Source organism: Fusarium verticillioides, chromosome 3 (assembly GCF_000149555.1).
Source record: "Fusarium verticillioides 7600 chromosome 3, whole genome shotgun sequence".
Taxonomy (NCBI): Eukaryota; Fungi; Ascomycota; class Sordariomycetes; order Hypocreales; family Nectriaceae; genus Fusarium; species Fusarium verticillioides.
Genome location: NC_031677.1, coordinates 3523326 through 3539589, shown reverse-complemented (window position 1 = coordinate 3539589; position 16264 = coordinate 3523326). Strand labels below are relative to the sequence as shown.

At 49.0% G+C, this 16264-nt stretch overlaps 8 protein-coding genes across 13 annotated transcripts; 2 read left to right on the top strand and 6 right to left on the bottom strand.

Annotated features, from left to right (window-relative positions):
- Positions 1 to 291: 291 nt before the first annotated feature.
- FVEG_05415 (hypothetical protein) lies at positions 292 to 1720 on the top strand. Of its 2 annotated transcripts, XM_018893634.1 has the most exons (3): positions 292 to 523; positions 593 to 724; positions 779 to 1720. In XM_018893634.1, exons 1-3 carry the CDS (start codon positions 407 to 409, stop codon positions 1568 to 1570), a joined length of 1041 nt encoding a protein of 346 aa, XP_018750510.1. In that variant the 5' UTR covers positions 292 to 406; the 3' UTR covers positions 1571 to 1720. The 2 variants fall into 2 exon arrangements, with proteins under 2 accessions (XP_018750510.1, XP_018750511.1); XM_018893635.1 differs by having other exon boundaries at positions 292 to 724.
- Positions 1573 to 5951, bottom strand: FVEG_05414 (hypothetical protein). Its single transcript, XM_018893633.1, has 3 exons — positions 5848 to 5951; positions 2519 to 5792; positions 1573 to 2471 (listed from the first exon to the last, which is right to left on the bottom strand). Exons 1-3 carry the CDS (start codon positions 5896 to 5898, stop codon positions 1711 to 1713), a joined length of 4086 nt encoding a protein of 1361 aa, XP_018750509.1. The 5' UTR covers positions 5899 to 5951; the 3' UTR covers positions 1573 to 1710.
- A 139-nt stretch (positions 5952 to 6090) lies between these two features.
- FVEG_05413 (hypothetical protein) lies at positions 6091 to 10236 on the top strand. 3 transcript variants are annotated; one of them, XM_018893632.1, is made up of 5 exons: positions 6112 to 6175; positions 6238 to 6321; positions 6388 to 7595; positions 7660 to 7956; positions 8025 to 10236. In XM_018893632.1, exons 2-3 carry the CDS (start codon positions 6244 to 6246, stop codon positions 6583 to 6585), a joined length of 276 nt encoding a protein of 91 aa, XP_018750504.1. In that variant the 5' UTR covers positions 6112 to 6175; positions 6238 to 6243; the 3' UTR covers positions 6586 to 7595; positions 7660 to 7956; positions 8025 to 10236. The 3 variants fall into 3 exon arrangements, with proteins under 3 accessions (XP_018750502.1, XP_018750504.1, XP_018750503.1); XM_018893631.1 differs by having other exon boundaries at positions 7660 to 10236; XM_018893630.1 differs by having other exon boundaries at positions 6091 to 6175; positions 6388 to 10236.
- FVEG_15634 (hypothetical protein) lies at positions 6842 to 7402 on the bottom strand (the record flags this gene model as incomplete). The annotated part of the gene is made up of 1 exon (XM_018904824.1): positions 6842 to 7402. One exon carries the CDS (start codon positions 7400 to 7402, stop codon positions 6842 to 6844), a length of 561 nt encoding a protein of 186 aa, XP_018750508.1.
- On the bottom strand, positions 8542 to 8828 carry FVEG_05412 (hypothetical protein; the record flags this gene model as incomplete). The annotated part of the gene is made up of 2 exons (XM_018893629.1): positions 8542 to 8555; positions 8735 to 8828. 2 exons carry the CDS (start codon positions 8826 to 8828, stop codon positions 8542 to 8544), a joined length of 108 nt encoding a protein of 35 aa, XP_018750507.1.
- On the bottom strand, positions 9035 to 9154 carry FVEG_05411 (hypothetical protein; the record flags this gene model as incomplete). The annotated part of the gene is made up of 1 exon (XM_018893628.1): positions 9035 to 9154. One exon carries the CDS (start codon positions 9152 to 9154, stop codon positions 9035 to 9037), a length of 120 nt encoding a protein of 39 aa, XP_018750506.1.
- On the bottom strand, positions 9440 to 10021 carry FVEG_15633 (hypothetical protein; the record flags this gene model as incomplete). The annotated part of the gene is made up of 1 exon (XM_018904823.1): positions 9440 to 10021. One exon carries the CDS (start codon positions 10019 to 10021, stop codon positions 9440 to 9442), a length of 582 nt encoding a protein of 193 aa, XP_018750505.1.
- Positions 10237 to 10983: 747 nt separating the features above from the next.
- FVEG_05410 (hypothetical protein) lies at positions 10984 to 14537 on the bottom strand. Of its 3 annotated transcripts, XM_018893627.1 has the most exons (5): positions 13594 to 14537; positions 12482 to 13536; positions 11833 to 12427; positions 11349 to 11746; positions 10984 to 11297 (listed from the first exon to the last, which is right to left on the bottom strand). In XM_018893627.1, the coding sequence occupies exons 1-4, from the start codon at positions 14120 to 14122 to the stop codon at positions 11589 to 11591; spliced, it is 2337 nt and encodes a 778-aa protein (XP_018750501.1). In that variant the 5' UTR covers positions 14123 to 14537; the 3' UTR covers positions 10984 to 11297; positions 11349 to 11588. The 3 variants fall into 3 exon arrangements, with proteins under 3 accessions (XP_018750501.1, XP_018750500.1, XP_018750499.1); XM_018893626.1 differs by having other exon boundaries at positions 10984 to 11746; XM_018893625.1 differs by having other exon boundaries at positions 11015 to 11746; positions 12482 to 14537.
- Positions 14538 to 16264: the final 1727 nt, after the last annotated feature.

Genomic DNA, 16264 nt, shown 5'->3' with positions numbered 1-16264 from the left:
CCTGAAAGAATCATCACACGGGCACCATCTTGGACAGCAATCCCTGAATTAATCCCGTCCATGCCCGTCTTACAGTTTGAAGAATCCGATCGCATAGAGCTAAAAAAACGAAGCTAATGGTTGATCAGATTGTAATCATTCAATGTGTCAGTCCTAGGGACAGGCTGTCCATCCATCCTACAAGCCAGGGGTTGCATCCATTCAATTGAAGCATTGGAGTGAGTCCATATTATCGAGTGGAAGCTTAACGGCCCGTGGCGTCCACTTTCGAGGACCTGAATAAGCGGGGATGACACTGTATCTTAGCGGTCTTAGCAGGGGTCGTATTACAGCTCAAAAACTCCGTGCTTTCTGCCCCTCGCTAGCTACAAGTTTATCTACACTCCTGTCCCGTCCCTCTCGAGCCATGGATCTCTTCCCATCAACACTCGTTACATACATTGCTATCTCCGTCGTGACTCTTCTTGTCGGTTGGCTCATCATGGGTCTCTTCGGCGGCAACAAATTCTCCGTCGAGGGCAAAGTATGACCCATCATGATACGTCTCATGATCAGTCCCTTTCTGCCACAGCACGACTAACAATGCCGGTAGACGGTCCTCATCACCGGCGCATCCGAAGGCATGGGCCTCAGCGCAGCCACTCAATTGTCTGCCAAGGGCGCAAATATTGTTCTCGTCTCTCGAAGCGCCAGTAAACTCGAAGCTGCACTCTTCACCGTCAAGGTATGCTGCTATCACTCCATGTTCTTTCACAATTACATGCTGACTTGACCTAAGGCCGCAGCCAAGAACCCCCAAAACCAACGCTTCCACTACATCGCCGCCGACGTCTCTGCCGAATCATACGCCAAGCCCCTCCTCGAAGAAGTCATCAGCTGGAACAATGGCCAAGCCCCCGATATCGTCTGGACCATTGCTGGATTCTCGTTCCCCGAACTGTTCGTCGATATGGAAATGAAGTCAATGCGACAGCACATGGACGTCAACTTCTGGGGCACAGCTGAGATGGTACATGTCGTTATGCGCGAGTGGCTTGCTGTGGACAAGCCTGTCGAAAAGGAGCCCAAGCACTTCATCATGACTGGAAGTGTCTGTGCCTGCTATTCTCCTCCAGGATACACTCCCTACACCCCCTCCAAGTACGCAATGAAAGGTCTGGCCGAATGTATCCAGCAAGAAGTCATGCTGTATCCTCAGAATGTTCAAGTCCATCTGGTTTTGCCTGGCACCATTCTCTCTCCTGGTAATGTCCGCGAGAACGAGCATAAGCCCGAGATCACCAAGATCATTGAGAAGGACGATCCCAAGCAAACCCCAGATGAAGTTGCGGCGGTAGCTATCAAGGGCCTGGAAGCTGGACAGCACCATATTACTGTCAACTTCCTTGGTTCACTCATGAAGTGGGCATCTTTTGGTGGCACTCCCAAGAACAGCTTCATTGATGTTCTTGGAGCTCTGCTTGCTACAATTGTGTGGGTCTTTGTTCGTCCTATTCTTGACCACCAGATCAAGAGCCACGCAAAGAAGTACGGCCACCCAAGCTTGCACAAGAAAGCCCCAAGCGCTTAATATTAATAATGCATTGTCGGGTTCCAAAAAATCCAAGTAATGATTAGAGATACCCATTTAATAATAATAATGACCAAACCTGCTATGCTTTTCTGATATCTATCTATGTGGTGGTATCTATCAATATCTATAGTCCCCGTTTATACGCCGCTCCATTTACCAAACTTGGTATATGACTTGAACATTTCCTTTACAATAGCACGTCCGCTTCCATCCATGGCGTCGTTCAGAATCTTCCTCACCTCAGGGGGTGTGATATCGAAGATGGAGTTCATGGCTGGCTCGAGAGCTTCTCTCACTCGGCGGGGCACATCAGCTTCAAGCTGTAACTTGACGTACTGCATCATGACCAGGTACATATGTCGTCCAGCTGAACGCTTCGCCGCATCTGTAGCTGAGTCAAGAGAACTCTGGTGCTGAGATCGAGATACAGCACCGGCTGTTGGCTCGCAGATAAGAGTAACAAGACGGGCATAGCGATGAGCCTTTGTCTCGTGCGAGCTTTGGTGTAAGGTATCAGTAGTACTGTGGTTGATGATGAGGTTACGGAGAAGAGCCTGCATTGCTGACAAGAGAAGGTGGTGGTGGCCTTCAAGCCGGAGACGGTGTTTCTTGATGATAACTTCCATCAAATTGCACAACAGTGCAAAGGGTACTCTTTCATTGGACACCTGTTCGTCAAGCGGCTTCGTTGACAGGCTCAAGTCAGAGATGGTGTTGAGCACCAACTCGATGTTCCATTGGGTCATCGACTGGGGCTTCTTCTCCAGGAGTGTGCAGAGAATACGACACACTCGGGTACAAACGGACTGGCTCTTGAGCGTCAACAGGGTTGAGGTCAGCTCACTGTGAGCGGCCGCTAGGTCAAAGCCGGAGCTTTTCCCTTGTAGATCAGGGCATGCTACTCTGTGTTAGTTGACACAACTTCAATGGCTTCAGTTGTCTTACCTAGGAGCTGGTTCACAACGGTATAGATAGCCGATACTTGACCTTCCGAGTCCGAACCTTGCACAAACATATGAACGAGGTCCCTCAAGTACGTCATCTTAGCGGAGGTGTCCATCTCCTTTGTGACCGAAGCAACATTTCTCTGAAAGAAAGGCTCGCGAAGTTCCTGTGGTACCTGGCTGATGCTGTAAAACGTTGTTGGTCGGGGTTCTTCCAAATGCGTAGAGAAGTATGTCCTGAGGAACGTTTGTATTTGCCATCCCCGGAGATCTCCTGCCGCCATGGCTGCATGGCTGCTCTTTTCCGCCTTTCTGATGTCCGATTCCTTTAGTTTGGAAGCCCCTGAAAGACTCGTAAGCGAGTCTGCGGCATCGACTGCAGCAAGAAGCCTGAGGTCGGCAATGACATTGTGAGTCTCAAATGCCTTCTTCGTTCTCAAAAAGTAGCCAGTCGCTGCAATTACACATTTCCCCAACGCATCCTTTGCTGCATCAGACACTGTGTTTAGCTCAGGATGGCTAGCGAAGCTTGGCGACTTCTCAATCTCAGTGATTAACGCTTTCAAAAGGGTCATGCGGCAAGGCGACAAATCCCCAGCTTCTTCACAGTCAGAAATGAAACTACGGCTCTCCTCAAAGTACTTGTTACTTCGCTCGTCCAAATGCTCCGCCATCTGCCGGATAGTGGCCGCTGCCATCATATAATATGCTTCGATCAGATCGATTAAAGTGCCGTCTTGGGTAGGTGTTGAGCTAGAGATGTCTGACATGGCATCCGCAATATCAACTAGATGGGAGAATTCCATCCCTTCGTAGAAAGTCGCTCGGCCCATCAACTTGGTGGACAGCCCGAGGATGTATCTCCACCCCTCGATCGATACCCTTTTTGTCGTCTTTGCTCTGTGAGCATTGAGCAATTCCATAATACGTTCTCTCTGAGGTCGAGTAAAGGCATCTGTATGAGTACTGCTCAAGCTCCGTATCCAGGTCTGGCTGCTCTCTGCAGGCCATCGCTTCTCCTTTCCAACCTCTTCCAACGACTTGATCAATCGGTCGATAAGGTCGCCAGCGACTTTGACTGTGTTCATGTTGTTTTCGTTCTCAAGGAGGCATGCCCAAATATCCCTCAACTGAGTAACTTCACTGCTGGGTAAAGATAACGCATTCTGCAATGCTTGCGGGAGGGTAGCTTTGGTGCCATAAACGAATCGACTTAAACGACCAGAACCCTGCAAAAACCAGGCCAAATAATGCTCTGGGGCAGCTTCTTCGAGGAAAGCTGGCTTAGGGTCATGCTGTAAGAATGATGAAAGGTCTCTCCCCTTCAAGGACTTTGATGAGAGCAGATCCTTTGACAGTCGAGTGGTGAAAGCATCTACTAGGCTTGCGGGCTCTCTGATATGTGCGTCATCAGGGCTCATGGAAACCCAAGCTTGACAACAGCATTTGAAGGCCTCATACGTTTCCTTAGACTCAAGAGGTGACTCGGACAAAATCCTGGTCAGTTGTCCTTGGACAGAGGCCCAAATTTCAGCTCGTGACTCAGGGGTCACCCATGAAATAGTCTTCGACACAACTCCCCACTTCAGTGCTGTCAAGGTAGACGACGTCTTTTTCACTTGGCTTACCAAATCAAATAGCTTACTGCCAACAGCATCCACGTATGTCTCGCTTCGAATGCCCTGAGCAATGCAGTCCAAGAAGAGGCAGAGTGCCCGGGAGTGTAGTTTCTCTTCCTTGACCCACTCCAAACCCTCTAGAAGCTGCTGTGGTGACATCTCCTTTTCAATCAAGCTCTCGAATGAAGTATTTCCATGTTGCCTTTGACCAACCTGGAGCCATGGCGATGTAATCTTAGTCTTCTGCTTCTCAACCTTACAAAGCTGCTGAAACCATAGTTTCAAGAACCCAGCAAAATCTCGTCCAGTTCGGTATACTTGGGCGATGGCTTGAATAATCTTGGACACTGATTCTAGATCCTGTGGTTTAAGCTCTGGGGAGACGCTTCGCTCGCAGACGGTCTCTAGCAGGCTTTCGCCTTCAGGGAGCTTGAACACATCAAAATCACAATCAGCGATGACCGCGGTCAAATGCCAGTTTGTGCTATCCTCCTGTAGGGCATACCCTCGACAAATAGAACGCAGATCATTTGTGTCGATTGTCATCGACTTCTCAGCTGCTCGCTCTAGAACAGCCTGCACAAGCTTATCTCGGTTCTCTTGTCCTTTTAGCGAGGCTTCCACAACTTTGAAGATCTGCTTCATCCAGTCGATATTTCCCTTCCGTAACCTTCCTTCACTGAGTGCATCTGTCACACTTGAAGCTAAGAAGTACAGCGCAGGAGCTGCTGTATCAAGATGTTTCTCGGCTGCATGAAGTGCTCTGGCGACGGGTTCCATATCTTGTCGGTTAATGAAGGCGGCTCGGGCGGGGAATATCAAACTGCGATGCATGAAACTTTCCAAATCGATCGTCCATTTCGCCCGTAAGGGCTCTCGTGTAACCCTGTCGTGTGATCCATCGATACCCTCAAGTTTGCTGAAGATGGCAGCGGACGGTGTGAATAGCTGCGCTGCGACCTCCAATGTATCATCGGTTCCTTGCAAGTGGAAATCCCAAATGGATGATATCGTCTCGATCCAGGATTCCCTCCCTTCTTGCTCTTCACCGCCAGTAAGCGCAACATTGCACAGCATTAGGAACAGTGATGTCAAGGTCGCTGCATCGGCTGCTGAGTTACAGAACAGAGATCGGATATGCTCTGCGCCGATCTTGTCGTGGGAGGATTGCGTGGCAGATGAACGAAGGCGGTCCAGTAATGTCTTTAGGGCACTGAGTAAAGCATCACCACTCATAAGACACCCTTCAGTATCTCGCAGAGCTTCCAGGTCGAAGCTTTTCGTTAGCGACCGCTTTCTCTTGGAGGAACTGGATGATGAGTTCGTAGCTGGTTGTGAGATATCTTTCAGAGTTTGCTGCAGCACTGCAACGAATCGTCTATCTGCAAGAGACTTTGCGAGTGAGAATAAAGGAATGCGCTGAAAGACGCATTCAAGGATAGTCCAGGTCAAGGGCCAGCGTCGCAAAGTCTCAGCATCCTTTGATGCGCCGTTCATCGACTTTAGCAGCCATCGCAAGCTGCTCTCCTCTGCAGCATGGAATTGGCTATCTGCTGATACCGTCAAACTCTTCCATAGTTTTTCTAGATTCTTTCCATCTTCGCCCGGACCATTTTGGTCAAGACCTCTCACAGTCTTAATCAGGGCCATCTTTTGCTGTAGCACGTGTAAGCATTCACGATTGGGAAGCCGCAGCAAGACAGATACATACGAGGGTTGAAGAATGTTCTTGTGCGGAATCTTCCGCCATTTCCACGTCCATAGCGACAGTTTTATAAAGGAATAATTAAAGAAATGGTAGAGAAAAAAAGCCATACAAACCTCGATCTTTGAATGCGCCCCGCGACTTTTCCTGAGTTCCACCCAAAATTTCCAAAGTTCTGCCATAACACTAAACCATTACCGGCCAACCATTCTCACCGCCTACAGCCCGGCTCTTGTCACCCGGCTTGTTCCATATTCAAGCTTGACATCACATCCATAGATAAAGCTCGTTGCAGCTCTTAATTTCGCTCGTCACGACCGATTGCACGACCCAAGTATGCCAATTCCTTTTGTTTTATTAATCTTCAATCATTGAAACTGACGCGATACTTGACAGTTCAAAATGGCCGATTCCACTGTAGCCCGTCCTCCTCCCAGCGCCATTTCCCGGCCGCTCAGCGAGTCTCTTCTCAATGAGAAGGTAATCACGAGATCCGGATACTTCAAACACTTTCTGTATAAAATTTCAGTACTGACTTAACTCTAGTGGGATCGCTGCCTCTCCAACCTCCTTGTCAAGTCCTCCCTCGGTCTCGGTTTCGGTGTCGTCTTCTCCGTCCTTCTGTTCAAGCGAAGAGCATGGCCCGCATTCGTTGGTGTCGGCTTTGGTGCTGGCCGTGCCTATGAGGAGTGCAACTTCAGCCTGAAGCAGGCTGCGCGAGAACTCAAGAAGCAGTCCGCATAAGGTGTTGCAGTGGTGGGCGCCAATGAAGAGAAACGAGTCGTTTATTTTGTACCAGCAACGAACACACCAGAAAATGGCGATGTATTAAGGGATGACACAGGAAACTTTGCCGCGGGCTTCACGAAGGGCCAATGTCAGAGTAGGATGGGTTTTTCAGATTCAATAGAGGTATCATGTACAACAACCTGCCATTCCTGACCTTTCACCAGTCTTCGACCCCGTTGTCCCTATACCTAGTCTACAGTAAGGGACTGCCCTACTGTTGCGCCTCCTCATATGTCGCTGCGTTCATCGTTGGTTGAATCTGCCTTCTCTGTGCCCCCATATTGTCCTCATCCCTTCCTGTTGCGGACAGCGGGGAGTCCAGGTACTCATAGCAGCTCTCACAGTCTATGACTAATTCTGAGCTATTCGTGGAGAAACTCAGTAACTGGTCAATGCTAAATCTTCGCGCTTCATTTGTGTTGGTGTTTTCCAGCCGGCTCCTCGAGGGGATTGTAAGCAAAGATAGGTTGCGTTTTAGGTTAATCAGCTCCAAGCGGAGCTCTTCAGCCAAAGACTGGCTTCGCCTTCGGACACTCTTGATGAACGAAGCCTCATGGTCATGATATGTTCCATCTCCTTGACCTGGCTGGTGCAACGTATTCCAGTGCGTCTCACGCTGTCCGTTCTTAGCATCTCGGGTCCCTCGAGGTGTTCTGTAGCTGGCGCCGATTACGATGAAGACAGCGAGGAGCAAGACGAGTACGAAGACCACAATGGCGATGAGTATGATTTCCAACCTATCCGAGTCGACAGATCGCTTAACGTCGGGCATCCTTCTTTCTAGTTGAGTCGCACAATGCTGGCTACACTGGAGACGATCCGGTTCCAGGCCGTACGGATCCGGGCGGCACTGACGGCTCGTCGAAGGTAGGGTTAAGCGAAGAGGAGGTTATCTTTGCTTTCGATCTTTTTAGTGATGCACAGGAATTTGTATGCAGTGTACAATGGGTGTAGTGCATAGGAAGGTAGTAATAGGAGCAGGAGAATCGTGGAGGTTTGATGTCCATCTAACATGCTAATCTCCTGTAGGCATACTCATAATTGCGATCTAAGTCGAGCATTGAGTTCCATTCTTGGAGCCCCCTCAGACAAGGCCTCAGTCCCTAGAGCCGGCAGGTCGCACTTGTAGTCGCACCTTCATTGGGCCCTTGGGAATAACAGCTCGGGAAGTCACGACCTCCGAGCGTACGAACCCCATACACAACATACGCAGTTTTTACTTCTCCAAATCAACTCCAACAAAACAAACTCCCCTGTAGCTCAATGGCCTGCAGTCATCGAGATACCATTCTTCTGAGCGTCATTATAGTGAACGATAAGCAATCGGTATGTCTCATATCTTGCTTCACGGTCGGTTACAGAACTTGTGCATAGGCATTGACAGCAAGCTCTAGTAACCAAACCTCTGTCGCTATGAACTGATTCCCTCATAAACATCCGATATGCCTTTACACCAGTGTTACCGCGCTCGTACGATCAGCGTCCTCGTTTTCGAACTCTTTCTTTTGATCCTCCGCCACAACGGTGGCATTCGGAACTCAATTCGTGGCCGCACATTCCACTGTTCTCTCTTTTCGCATCTCGCGTCTCGAGTCATACTGTTGGGATACACCATAGTGTGATGTTGGCCTGCACAAGCCCTGTCAGAGCACACAGCGCGGTTTGCTATTACGCACAATGTGCACAAGAAAAATGGCTGAAGGCAACGGTACCGTGCAATTGATCATCTATGAAAGCAAATAAAGCAAGTTACAGAAATGAAGGTTTGACCACCGCCCCAGTCTTCGATCTCTCCTCACCAAACTGGCCGTCACTCCTTCCCTTCGTATACTCCATATCAGGCCATCGCGGTTCCTCCTCTACGCTATGCATTGCAGTATAGTGCCCAATGCATAGCGAATGGATAGGAAATTACTTTCCATTAGCTGTGGGTTTGTGTTAGCAATATGCCCAATCGGAGAAACACTGATTCTGCAGCATGAACAAGCGTTCGCTGCAGCGATACCATGACACGGCGCAAGACATTCAACCACATATTATGTGAGTCATTATCCAAGACACCGCTGGACACGCAAGAGAAAACAGGAAGGAATCTTCCACTCACTGGGGTCCCTGGGCCAGGGGCTGGGAGTGGGAGGAGGAGGCGGAGGGTTTCTTCCAAAGTTGGCACGAACAACGTTTTCGGTAGAGAACGCCATGGTTGCTTTGATGTTGTTTGTTGGAGAAAACTGAAGGGGCTTTGACTTTGAGTTAAAGAGAACTTTCTGGATTGAATGCAGAAGCTATGCTTGTTTACACTCGTGTGTGAATTGTCTTGATGTGCTGAGAAGAAGAGAAGCAATCCACGGGGTCAGTGCAGCCTCTTATACTTGACTTGTGTTGGACAAACACATTGCTTCCATCATTAGTTTTTTAGAAGAAGTTCAAGAATAAGACCATCCTGGCGAAGTATCAAAGAGGACCTCGGGGCGCTACAAGCTGTACAACCCCCGAAATGAGGCAATTCATTGTCGCTCAAGGTCATTTCTCTGCGCCATATTGTCGTCAGCTTTCCACTTCGACTACACTCGCCGTATGCAAGTTACCGCTTGCTTAACCTTCGAGACAAGAAGACAGGAGAAGGCCGTACCGCAAGTCGACGTTCCGTTGCCTATTGTGGAAACAGCTGTTGTTGGACAAGACACGGTTCGGGAGTCAGAGATATCCGAATATGGGTCCTGTGTATGTATTGATGCAAACTGTAGGACAGCGAGGCCAGTTCGAGAGCAGTGAAACAGTTTCGATGTCCAGTTATAGACTTGTACCCTGTTCAAGTTGACAGAATCTCGTGTTCAAGAGTCACCATCAAGGCATCGCCGAGCTGGCCCTCACTGGAACAGCTTGATCTCAACCCTAAGCTTGGCGATGTCCTCAGACTAATGTCATTCCGCAGGCATATTTGGACTCTGTCCAACCATATGTCGAGCTCTCTTGCTTCGTCAATTGATTGACGTTGCGCAAACCATGTAACGCTCGCCGCACAAAGAGATGGGCTCTGTGTACAGGGGTTTGGCCATAACCTCTCCCTTGCTTTGAGAAGAAGAGGTGGGTGCAAGGATAACGTGGAGGTTGTACATATTGGGTCTGTGAAGACAGGATTGAGTATTTTGTTAAAAATGATTGGTCCCATGGGGCTGGATCCAACGCATTTACCACGCTTGCAACCGTTTGGACACGGCGACGGATAGCTACAGTGATGTTCCAAATGATTTACGTCCAGGCTCGCAAGTAATGCGTATCTTGTGCCAGTCGGAGAGCTGGTTTGAGGTATGTACTCCTCAAATGTACCATGCCGGTTTAAGATAACCTTGGGTGGGTAGGTAGAGTTAAGAGACACAGCATCATGTAACATATGCTAAAAGTAGAGAGGCGCTGGAGACACAAAAATGTGGTGATGCGGGATCAACAAGTGCCTGGTGTTGATCCCTTTAAGGCGCAGGATCTTCGACACACAATACACGAAGGTCCTATACCAGTCTCGTTCGAGATTATGCATTTGCAGTGTGGCGGCAAGAGTTCAGTTGGTAGATAGATTAGCAAGCAATTGACGTATCGGAGCTTCTGCCGGGGTCGGGGAGACAATTGAAACGTGTCTCTCGACGCAGTATGACAGCAGAAGATGGCCCTGTCCCTCTTGCACTGAATATGACCGACTCCGAGTGTAAAAGACATCGAGGTCGGTTGATTTTATCGTGCGTAAAAAGTGTAAGGAGGAGAAAAGAGAATTTCACAGGCTGCGACAGGGTATGATAGCTTAGCTCCTCCAGCACACCTCAGGCTTGTCTCGTGTCACGTGCAGTGTGGATCTGTGTCCCCCTACCACGACCTACCTCTTTAAAAACTCTTCTTCTCACGTTAATTCAATCCAAACTTCTACAACAACGCCTCTTTTCTTTTCTTTGTTTGGCCTCAGCTTCGCCTCTCCAAGGTTCAGAGGCGCCATTTGCCATCTCCGATGTGACATCCTCGGCTGCAATTTCTCTTGCACTTATTCGCTCACGGTCAACGCCGATGAAGCGCCCGTTTTGTGTTCAGCTCTCACCAAGTCTTGGTTTCGGACTTGACATTCATTCATTCATTCATGCAATGCAGGATGCAGTCCTCCTCGAAAGTTGTTGAACGCCCGAATGACGAGACACTGTTCTGAGCCAAAGAGCTTAACAGGGTCTTGCGTTTGACAGTTTGTTTTTCGAGGCTGGTTTGGTGTGACGATGTCTCACCGTTGCTATTGCCCATGCTTTGCTTTACGACTTACCTATTTCTACAGCATTTTCCTCGATTGTTCTTCAAAGTCCGCTCAGCGGCACCCACGAATTGCCTACACCTCGCGCTTCCAATGCGCATGTGTGTCAACTTTATATTTATCGTTCGAGTGGGAGATTAAAACCACGGTCTAGACAACCGGTCCGCTCCACCCTGATACCATAGAAGCAGTGTGGCATCAGGACTAAAATCGGGCAAACATATCCAGCGTGAATAACTGTCTTGTATTTTCACATGTTTTTGAGTGACAGGTGACTCGAGGCAGGGCCCCGGACGCTGCACCAAGTGTCGCGTTACACGCAATGTTTTGCCCGTCATGAGAAACATTGTTGGCTCATGTCATGTAATGCCATGGCATGCTCAGCCTATTGATACTACCATAAGCTTCGAACGAAAACATGCTCTCTCAAACTCACTCTGAGACACTGTTGTTACTCTAAACTTTTGCACACAATGTGGCTCTTTCAGCCTCGTGTGCCGTCTGCGTGTCCCCTCGGTCATATCATTCAAGAAATCCAATACCCTGTACAAGGTGTTCGTGTCCCATAAACCGTTATACCAAGCAAAGCCTCGCATGCGCCGTGTCTTTCAAAACAACGTTGATCGCCATAGTTTCGCCGTTCCGTCAGCACATGTCTCGGGCAAATAGCCTTCGCTCAGACAAGGTCCTCGAAAATACTTCTCTCGTCCTGGAACGATATGAGAAACCTGGCCACGAGGCGCCCTGTATACAATGTCTGCGGATCCATGGGGAAAGGATGAGACGACGTGTTGGGTATCATGTCGGTGGCTGCTAGAAACTGCAACTCTTGCCCTGAATGTAACAGACAATATTAGCTTTTGTGACTCTTTCCAGAACATACTTGTCAGTCCGTTAGCAGGGTCTGAGGTCGTACTTACAGCTGTCGCCGAACAATAGTTCTCGCAGTTGAGCCGAGAACCTGACAGCCGGTCCGTCCAGCTCGCCCTTTTCGGCAAAGCTGCTGTCAAGCACAGGGTTGAAACCTTTCGAGTTGGCCTCCTTGCTGTGCGTCTGATAAACTTGGTGGAACTGGTAAGCGAACTGCTTGAAAGGCATGTTCTCGACCTCAGCACAGGTATTCAGCGCAAGGCTTCTTTCGTACTCCGGTCTGGCGCTGTTCCTCATGTTGATTTCGTTCTGGGCAAGCACAAACGTGTCAGCTGCCGTCTCTACAGCCTCCATGAAAAGGCAGAGGACGAGAAAGGCGGCGGTGCAGGGTGCCCACTCGCGTCGGGACTTCGGCTTGAGCGATCGGTTGAAGAGTTCGAATAGTGATTGTACCTCGCGATGCATCAGCTCATCTACGATGGACTTGATCTGTCGTGCGAGGACTCGTGAGGTGGCATAGTTGGGGCCCTGCTCGATCATACCGACGGATCGAAGGGAGTCGGTCGTCTGTTGAGTGAGGCACAACTGTCTTGTCATGATGTAATGCATACAGTAGATCGACAAAGCACGATTGACCATGAGGGACTATAGTATGACTGTCAGCTCGGTTAATGATACGTCTGGCAATGTTTCACTCACCTCGGTCTCGTCAGCATACTCCTTGACAATCCGCAGCAGTTTCGCCGGCAGGTATGTGCTTGTGATGCTATCTGTGACCTGGGCGACAAATTCTGGCTCATTCAGGAGGTCTTGGATATATCTCTTGGTCCGTTTCCTGAGGTTGTCCCTCTCGGCGGACTTCTCGAGGTCGACACCAAGGTTGGCTGCCTTGTTGGCCCTCAGCTCAACCTTATTCTGTCCCAAGTTGTGCAGCTGCCAGTGATTCTGCACCTCGGCGTTGGTAGGGGTAAAGAACTTGGCTTGTAGGGCCAACACTGTTCTGAATCGGGGTCCCGAGAATAGTTCAACAGAGCATACCTGCTCTACCCCCTGAATATGGAATCCCGCAATGTTCTCTCTGGTGAACTTGGCCATCTCTTTGCTTTCCAGATGACCGCGAATGTATACGGGAAATAGAATGGTTACGAAGTCACTGAACTGCCAACAGACCACCTGAGGAACTTGAACCATTAGTTTCTTGCAGCTCTTGCACGGACGTTCCAGGTCGCATTTGACCTTGCGACTGTGGCAGCAGAAACAAGCACCCTGTCTCCTGACTTGCAGGGCATTCTCCTTTGTGGCATTTGCCAAAGGTCCTTTACGTCCTCGCTGACTTGTCCGGTTCATAGCTTCGAAGCACTCGAACGGGTTCTCGCGACCAGCGTGGGCTGAGATGGAGTTAGGAGTCACAATGACAAACTTGCCAGATTGTTCTGCCTTCTTCTTCTTCTCGACCTTCCCGACCTTCACCTTTCGAATCGGTATCGATACCGGAGACTTGCTGCCGCCGGGGCTTGCTTTTGAACTGTTCATCGAGCTCGGAGAGTAATTGCTCACGGGTGATGGGGAGTTGTTGAAGTCATCCATGATGAAGATAGCATCATTACCCCTTGTGTTCGTAGGGTTCCATGGCGGAACATTAGGATCTGACTGTAGTGGCTGCTGCATGTTAAAGTTGACTTGGGGTACCTGAACCTGTTCGTTCGTGTCTATCGAGAACATGTCGGCTGTGAAGTTTTGCATGAGAGCCATGTCTGCAGCAGCATCAGTATCCTGCCCTTGAGGGGAGGCCGTCCTCCGCTTCAGCATACCATTCAAGCCCTGAGGTTGGAACTGGTTCGCATTTTGCTGTGAGAAGAGATACTGCTGCGGTGTCAAGAAGTCTTGCGGCTGAGTGAATCCACCGTCTGTTGTGGAAGCAAATATGTCTGTATTGGTATTGCTTGCTTGAGGCTGGAATGAAGAGGCATTGGCGGCAAAGAATGCGCTTGGGTCCATCTCTTCTAGTAACAGGGGAGAGGCAGCTGTTGGCGAAGGTGTGTTTCCAAGCATAAAGGGCGATGAATTGTTCGCAGAGGTATATGGTGGAGGAGTGTTGCCGGCAGCATAGGGTGAGGGTGTATTGCCTGGCATGAAGGGAGATGGCGTTCCATGGACATTTCCAACCATGGCGAAGCTTCCTAGGCTTCCACTGGCGGGATCAGAAAGAAACCCAATAGATGATGGGCCAGAGCCCGTTGCTGTGTAGTCGATGTACTGCCATGATTCGTCATCGGGGACAGACTCGAATTCGTAGGAGGATGAGGAGTTCGGTGACGGCCGGGAGTGTACGGAAGCCATTTTAATAGGTGTTGTATGATGCCAAAGGATATATACTGTTGTCTTGATAGATACAACTTGGATTGTAGATACTGCTCGGTGATATCCTCGCCAGATATGAGATGATAAGGGATAATAGTCCAAGCAATGAGCTCGGATGTATATACGGCCAAGTTGGGTCCTTTAGATGATATTGGATACCACTTCTTCACTCTTTTTAAGTTGAACTCGTCAAATGTCGTGATGTTGATCGTTACTCAGTGAGTGAATCCTAGTTCTTCAAGTCGTGTCGTCGTAAAGGCTCCAGTCCACTACCACTTTCACCTTTTCAGCGCGGGAGGGAGCGCGAGATATAAGTCAAATAGAATCGCACTTTTACCAAAGCCAGACCGAAACGAACAAATAAATAAACAAATAGAAAGAGGAATAAGAAAAGTCAAGTCGTCCGTCTGCTTCACTTTTCCCTCTCGGTCAACCTACTCGGACGTCTCAACACTTCCCACGCTAAACCCAAACAGCTACCGAGCCTCTGGTACTTCATTTTCTATGAGGTTTGCACCCAGATTTAAGTATCTCAGAGTGCAGGGTAAGGCCTATCGCAACCAGTCATTTATGCACATGCTCAGCTGCACTATTCCCAATCAAGTATTCAGTCAAGTGATGGATTTGTATGTATTTGTATGTATTTTGGCAGATAGTGCATCTTCTTTGCTTTGACTGTCAGGTGGTCAGTAGAACGATTCTATCATAGAAGTGCGAGCTGTCATTCGGGATCGTACAGCAGCAACGGTAGCATTATCGATCTGTGTCTGTGACTCTCCGATTGGTAAGTTACGTACGATTTCGTGCATCACAGCATGAAGGCCTCAAGCCATCGTACAGTATTGGAGCCTCAATATCAGATGACATGTGGCCTCGGAAGCTTCATCCTCTTCTAGTGATCTCGGCAATGCCATGATTTACATGAATATTCCACATCAGTTCTGGATGAATCGCTATTGAAGTTCTGGCATGCCGTGCATAGACACACAATGTTTAGCTACCCTAGGACAAGAAGATGAATCGTGAGCTAGCTACCATGCTAAGGTTGTAATATATAACACCTTCATTCATGGTGGGTTTCACCGAAACGGCCAAGGACAATGTCAGATTATACGTACCATATCAGGTCATATTGTGTTCGTAATACAATGCGATCTTGAAACCATATCTCCATCATGTCGTTCCGCAGCGCCCGTCAGCCTCCAAAGACCACGGTTGCTAGATTCCCAACCCTCACAGGGATCACACGCCCAATACATGCATGCCCAATGATCAACAGTGAAAATAAAGTTGAGATGCCTGCTCCCGAGAGATCATCATCATCACGGCCTTAACCCCCCAAATCGTAATCCTGGCCAACCCAACCGATGCCCAACACCACCACCTTCACACTCGTCACCCAACGCCACCAACGGCTCGAACAGTTGAAATGACAGGCATGATGATGTGCCATAAGCTCTTCGAATCAGCTCTTGGTATCTCAAATACACAGTGATTTCATCATTGTGAGTCCTGTCTGTTCTGTATTGGAGCACTCTTCTTCAAATCGAGTTAAAAAAAGATAAGCATAAACATGTGCTAGAAACCAAAAAAAAAAAAAAAAAGCATGACTCGTTCATATGCGAAACAAAATTCCAGAGAAAACAAAGTGCCATAAAATAAACTCCAACACGCTCAGACATTAGCCTCCCAACCAGAAAGACGGTTGCTGGGAAGGACTGGTGCGATCCTGGCACGCCGGCCCCCTATTGACCCCTAGAGAGCATCGTCCGTATATGATAAACATTATCGTCCACAATGTCAAATTGTGCTTGTGGCCCCGAAACCTTTTCTGCCAGGGCCACATCCCTGTTTCTGATTCGTGCCGTTGTCGTCACCGGCAGGCATCATGCCTCCTATTGTAGGAGAGCATATAAACGTATATCATTAGAGTCGATCGCTTTGAAGACTCGTGTGCTCAAGCTTGGATTCTTAAGCTCGGTACCGCGCTGCGGCACGATCCTGGATCTGCTTGTCTGTAGAAACGTATAGTCGGTCTAGGTAGTCCATAGCCGACGCATCCTTCAGGATCTTGGCCACCTGAATACCGGCCGAGATCAGCTGAAGGATGTTGCGGTCGTC

Bases quoted from the DNA above. Each gene is read 5' to 3' on its own strand.
- FVEG_05415 (XM_018893634.1), top strand. From the start codon at position 407: ATGGATCTCTTCCCATCAACACTCGTTACATACATTGCTATCTCCGTC. The intron at 524-592 runs GTATGACCCATC...CAATGCCGGTAG, and splicing joins AATTCTCCGTCGAGGGCAAA to ACGGTCCTCATCACCGGCGC. The intron at 725-778 runs GTATGCTGCTAT...ACTTGACCTAAG, and splicing joins CTGCACTCTTCACCGTCAAG to GCCGCAGCCAAGAACCCCCA.
- FVEG_05414 (XM_018893633.1), bottom strand. From the start codon at position 5,898: ATGGACGTGGAAATGGCGGAAGATTCCGCACAAGAACATTCTTCAACC. The intron at 5,793-5,847 runs GTATGTATCTGT...CACGTGCTACAG, and splicing joins AAGAACATTCTTCAACCCTC to CAAAAGATGGCCCTGATTAA. The intron at 2,472-2,518 runs GTAAGACAACTG...AACACAGAGTAG, and splicing joins CGTTGTGAACCAGCTCCTAG to CATGCCCTGATCTACAAGGG.
- FVEG_05413 (XM_018893630.1), top strand. From the start codon at position 6,244: ATGGCCGATTCCACTGTAGCCCGTCCTCCTCCCAGCGCCATTTCCCGG. The intron at 6,322-6,387 runs GTAATCACGAGA...ACTTAACTCTAG, and splicing joins AGTCTCTTCTCAATGAGAAG to TGGGATCGCTGCCTCTCCAA.
- FVEG_05410 (XM_018893625.1), bottom strand. From the start codon at position 14,122: ATGGCTTCCGTACACTCCCGGCCGTCACCGAACTCCTCATCCTCCTAC. The intron at 12,428-12,481 runs GTGAGTGAAACA...GTCATACTATAG, and splicing joins AGTATGCTGACGAGACCGAG to TCCCTCATGGTCAATCGTGC. The intron at 11,747-11,832 runs GTAAGTACGACC...TGTTACATTCAG, and splicing joins ACTATTGTTCGGCGACAGCT to GGCAAGAGTTGCAGTTTCTA.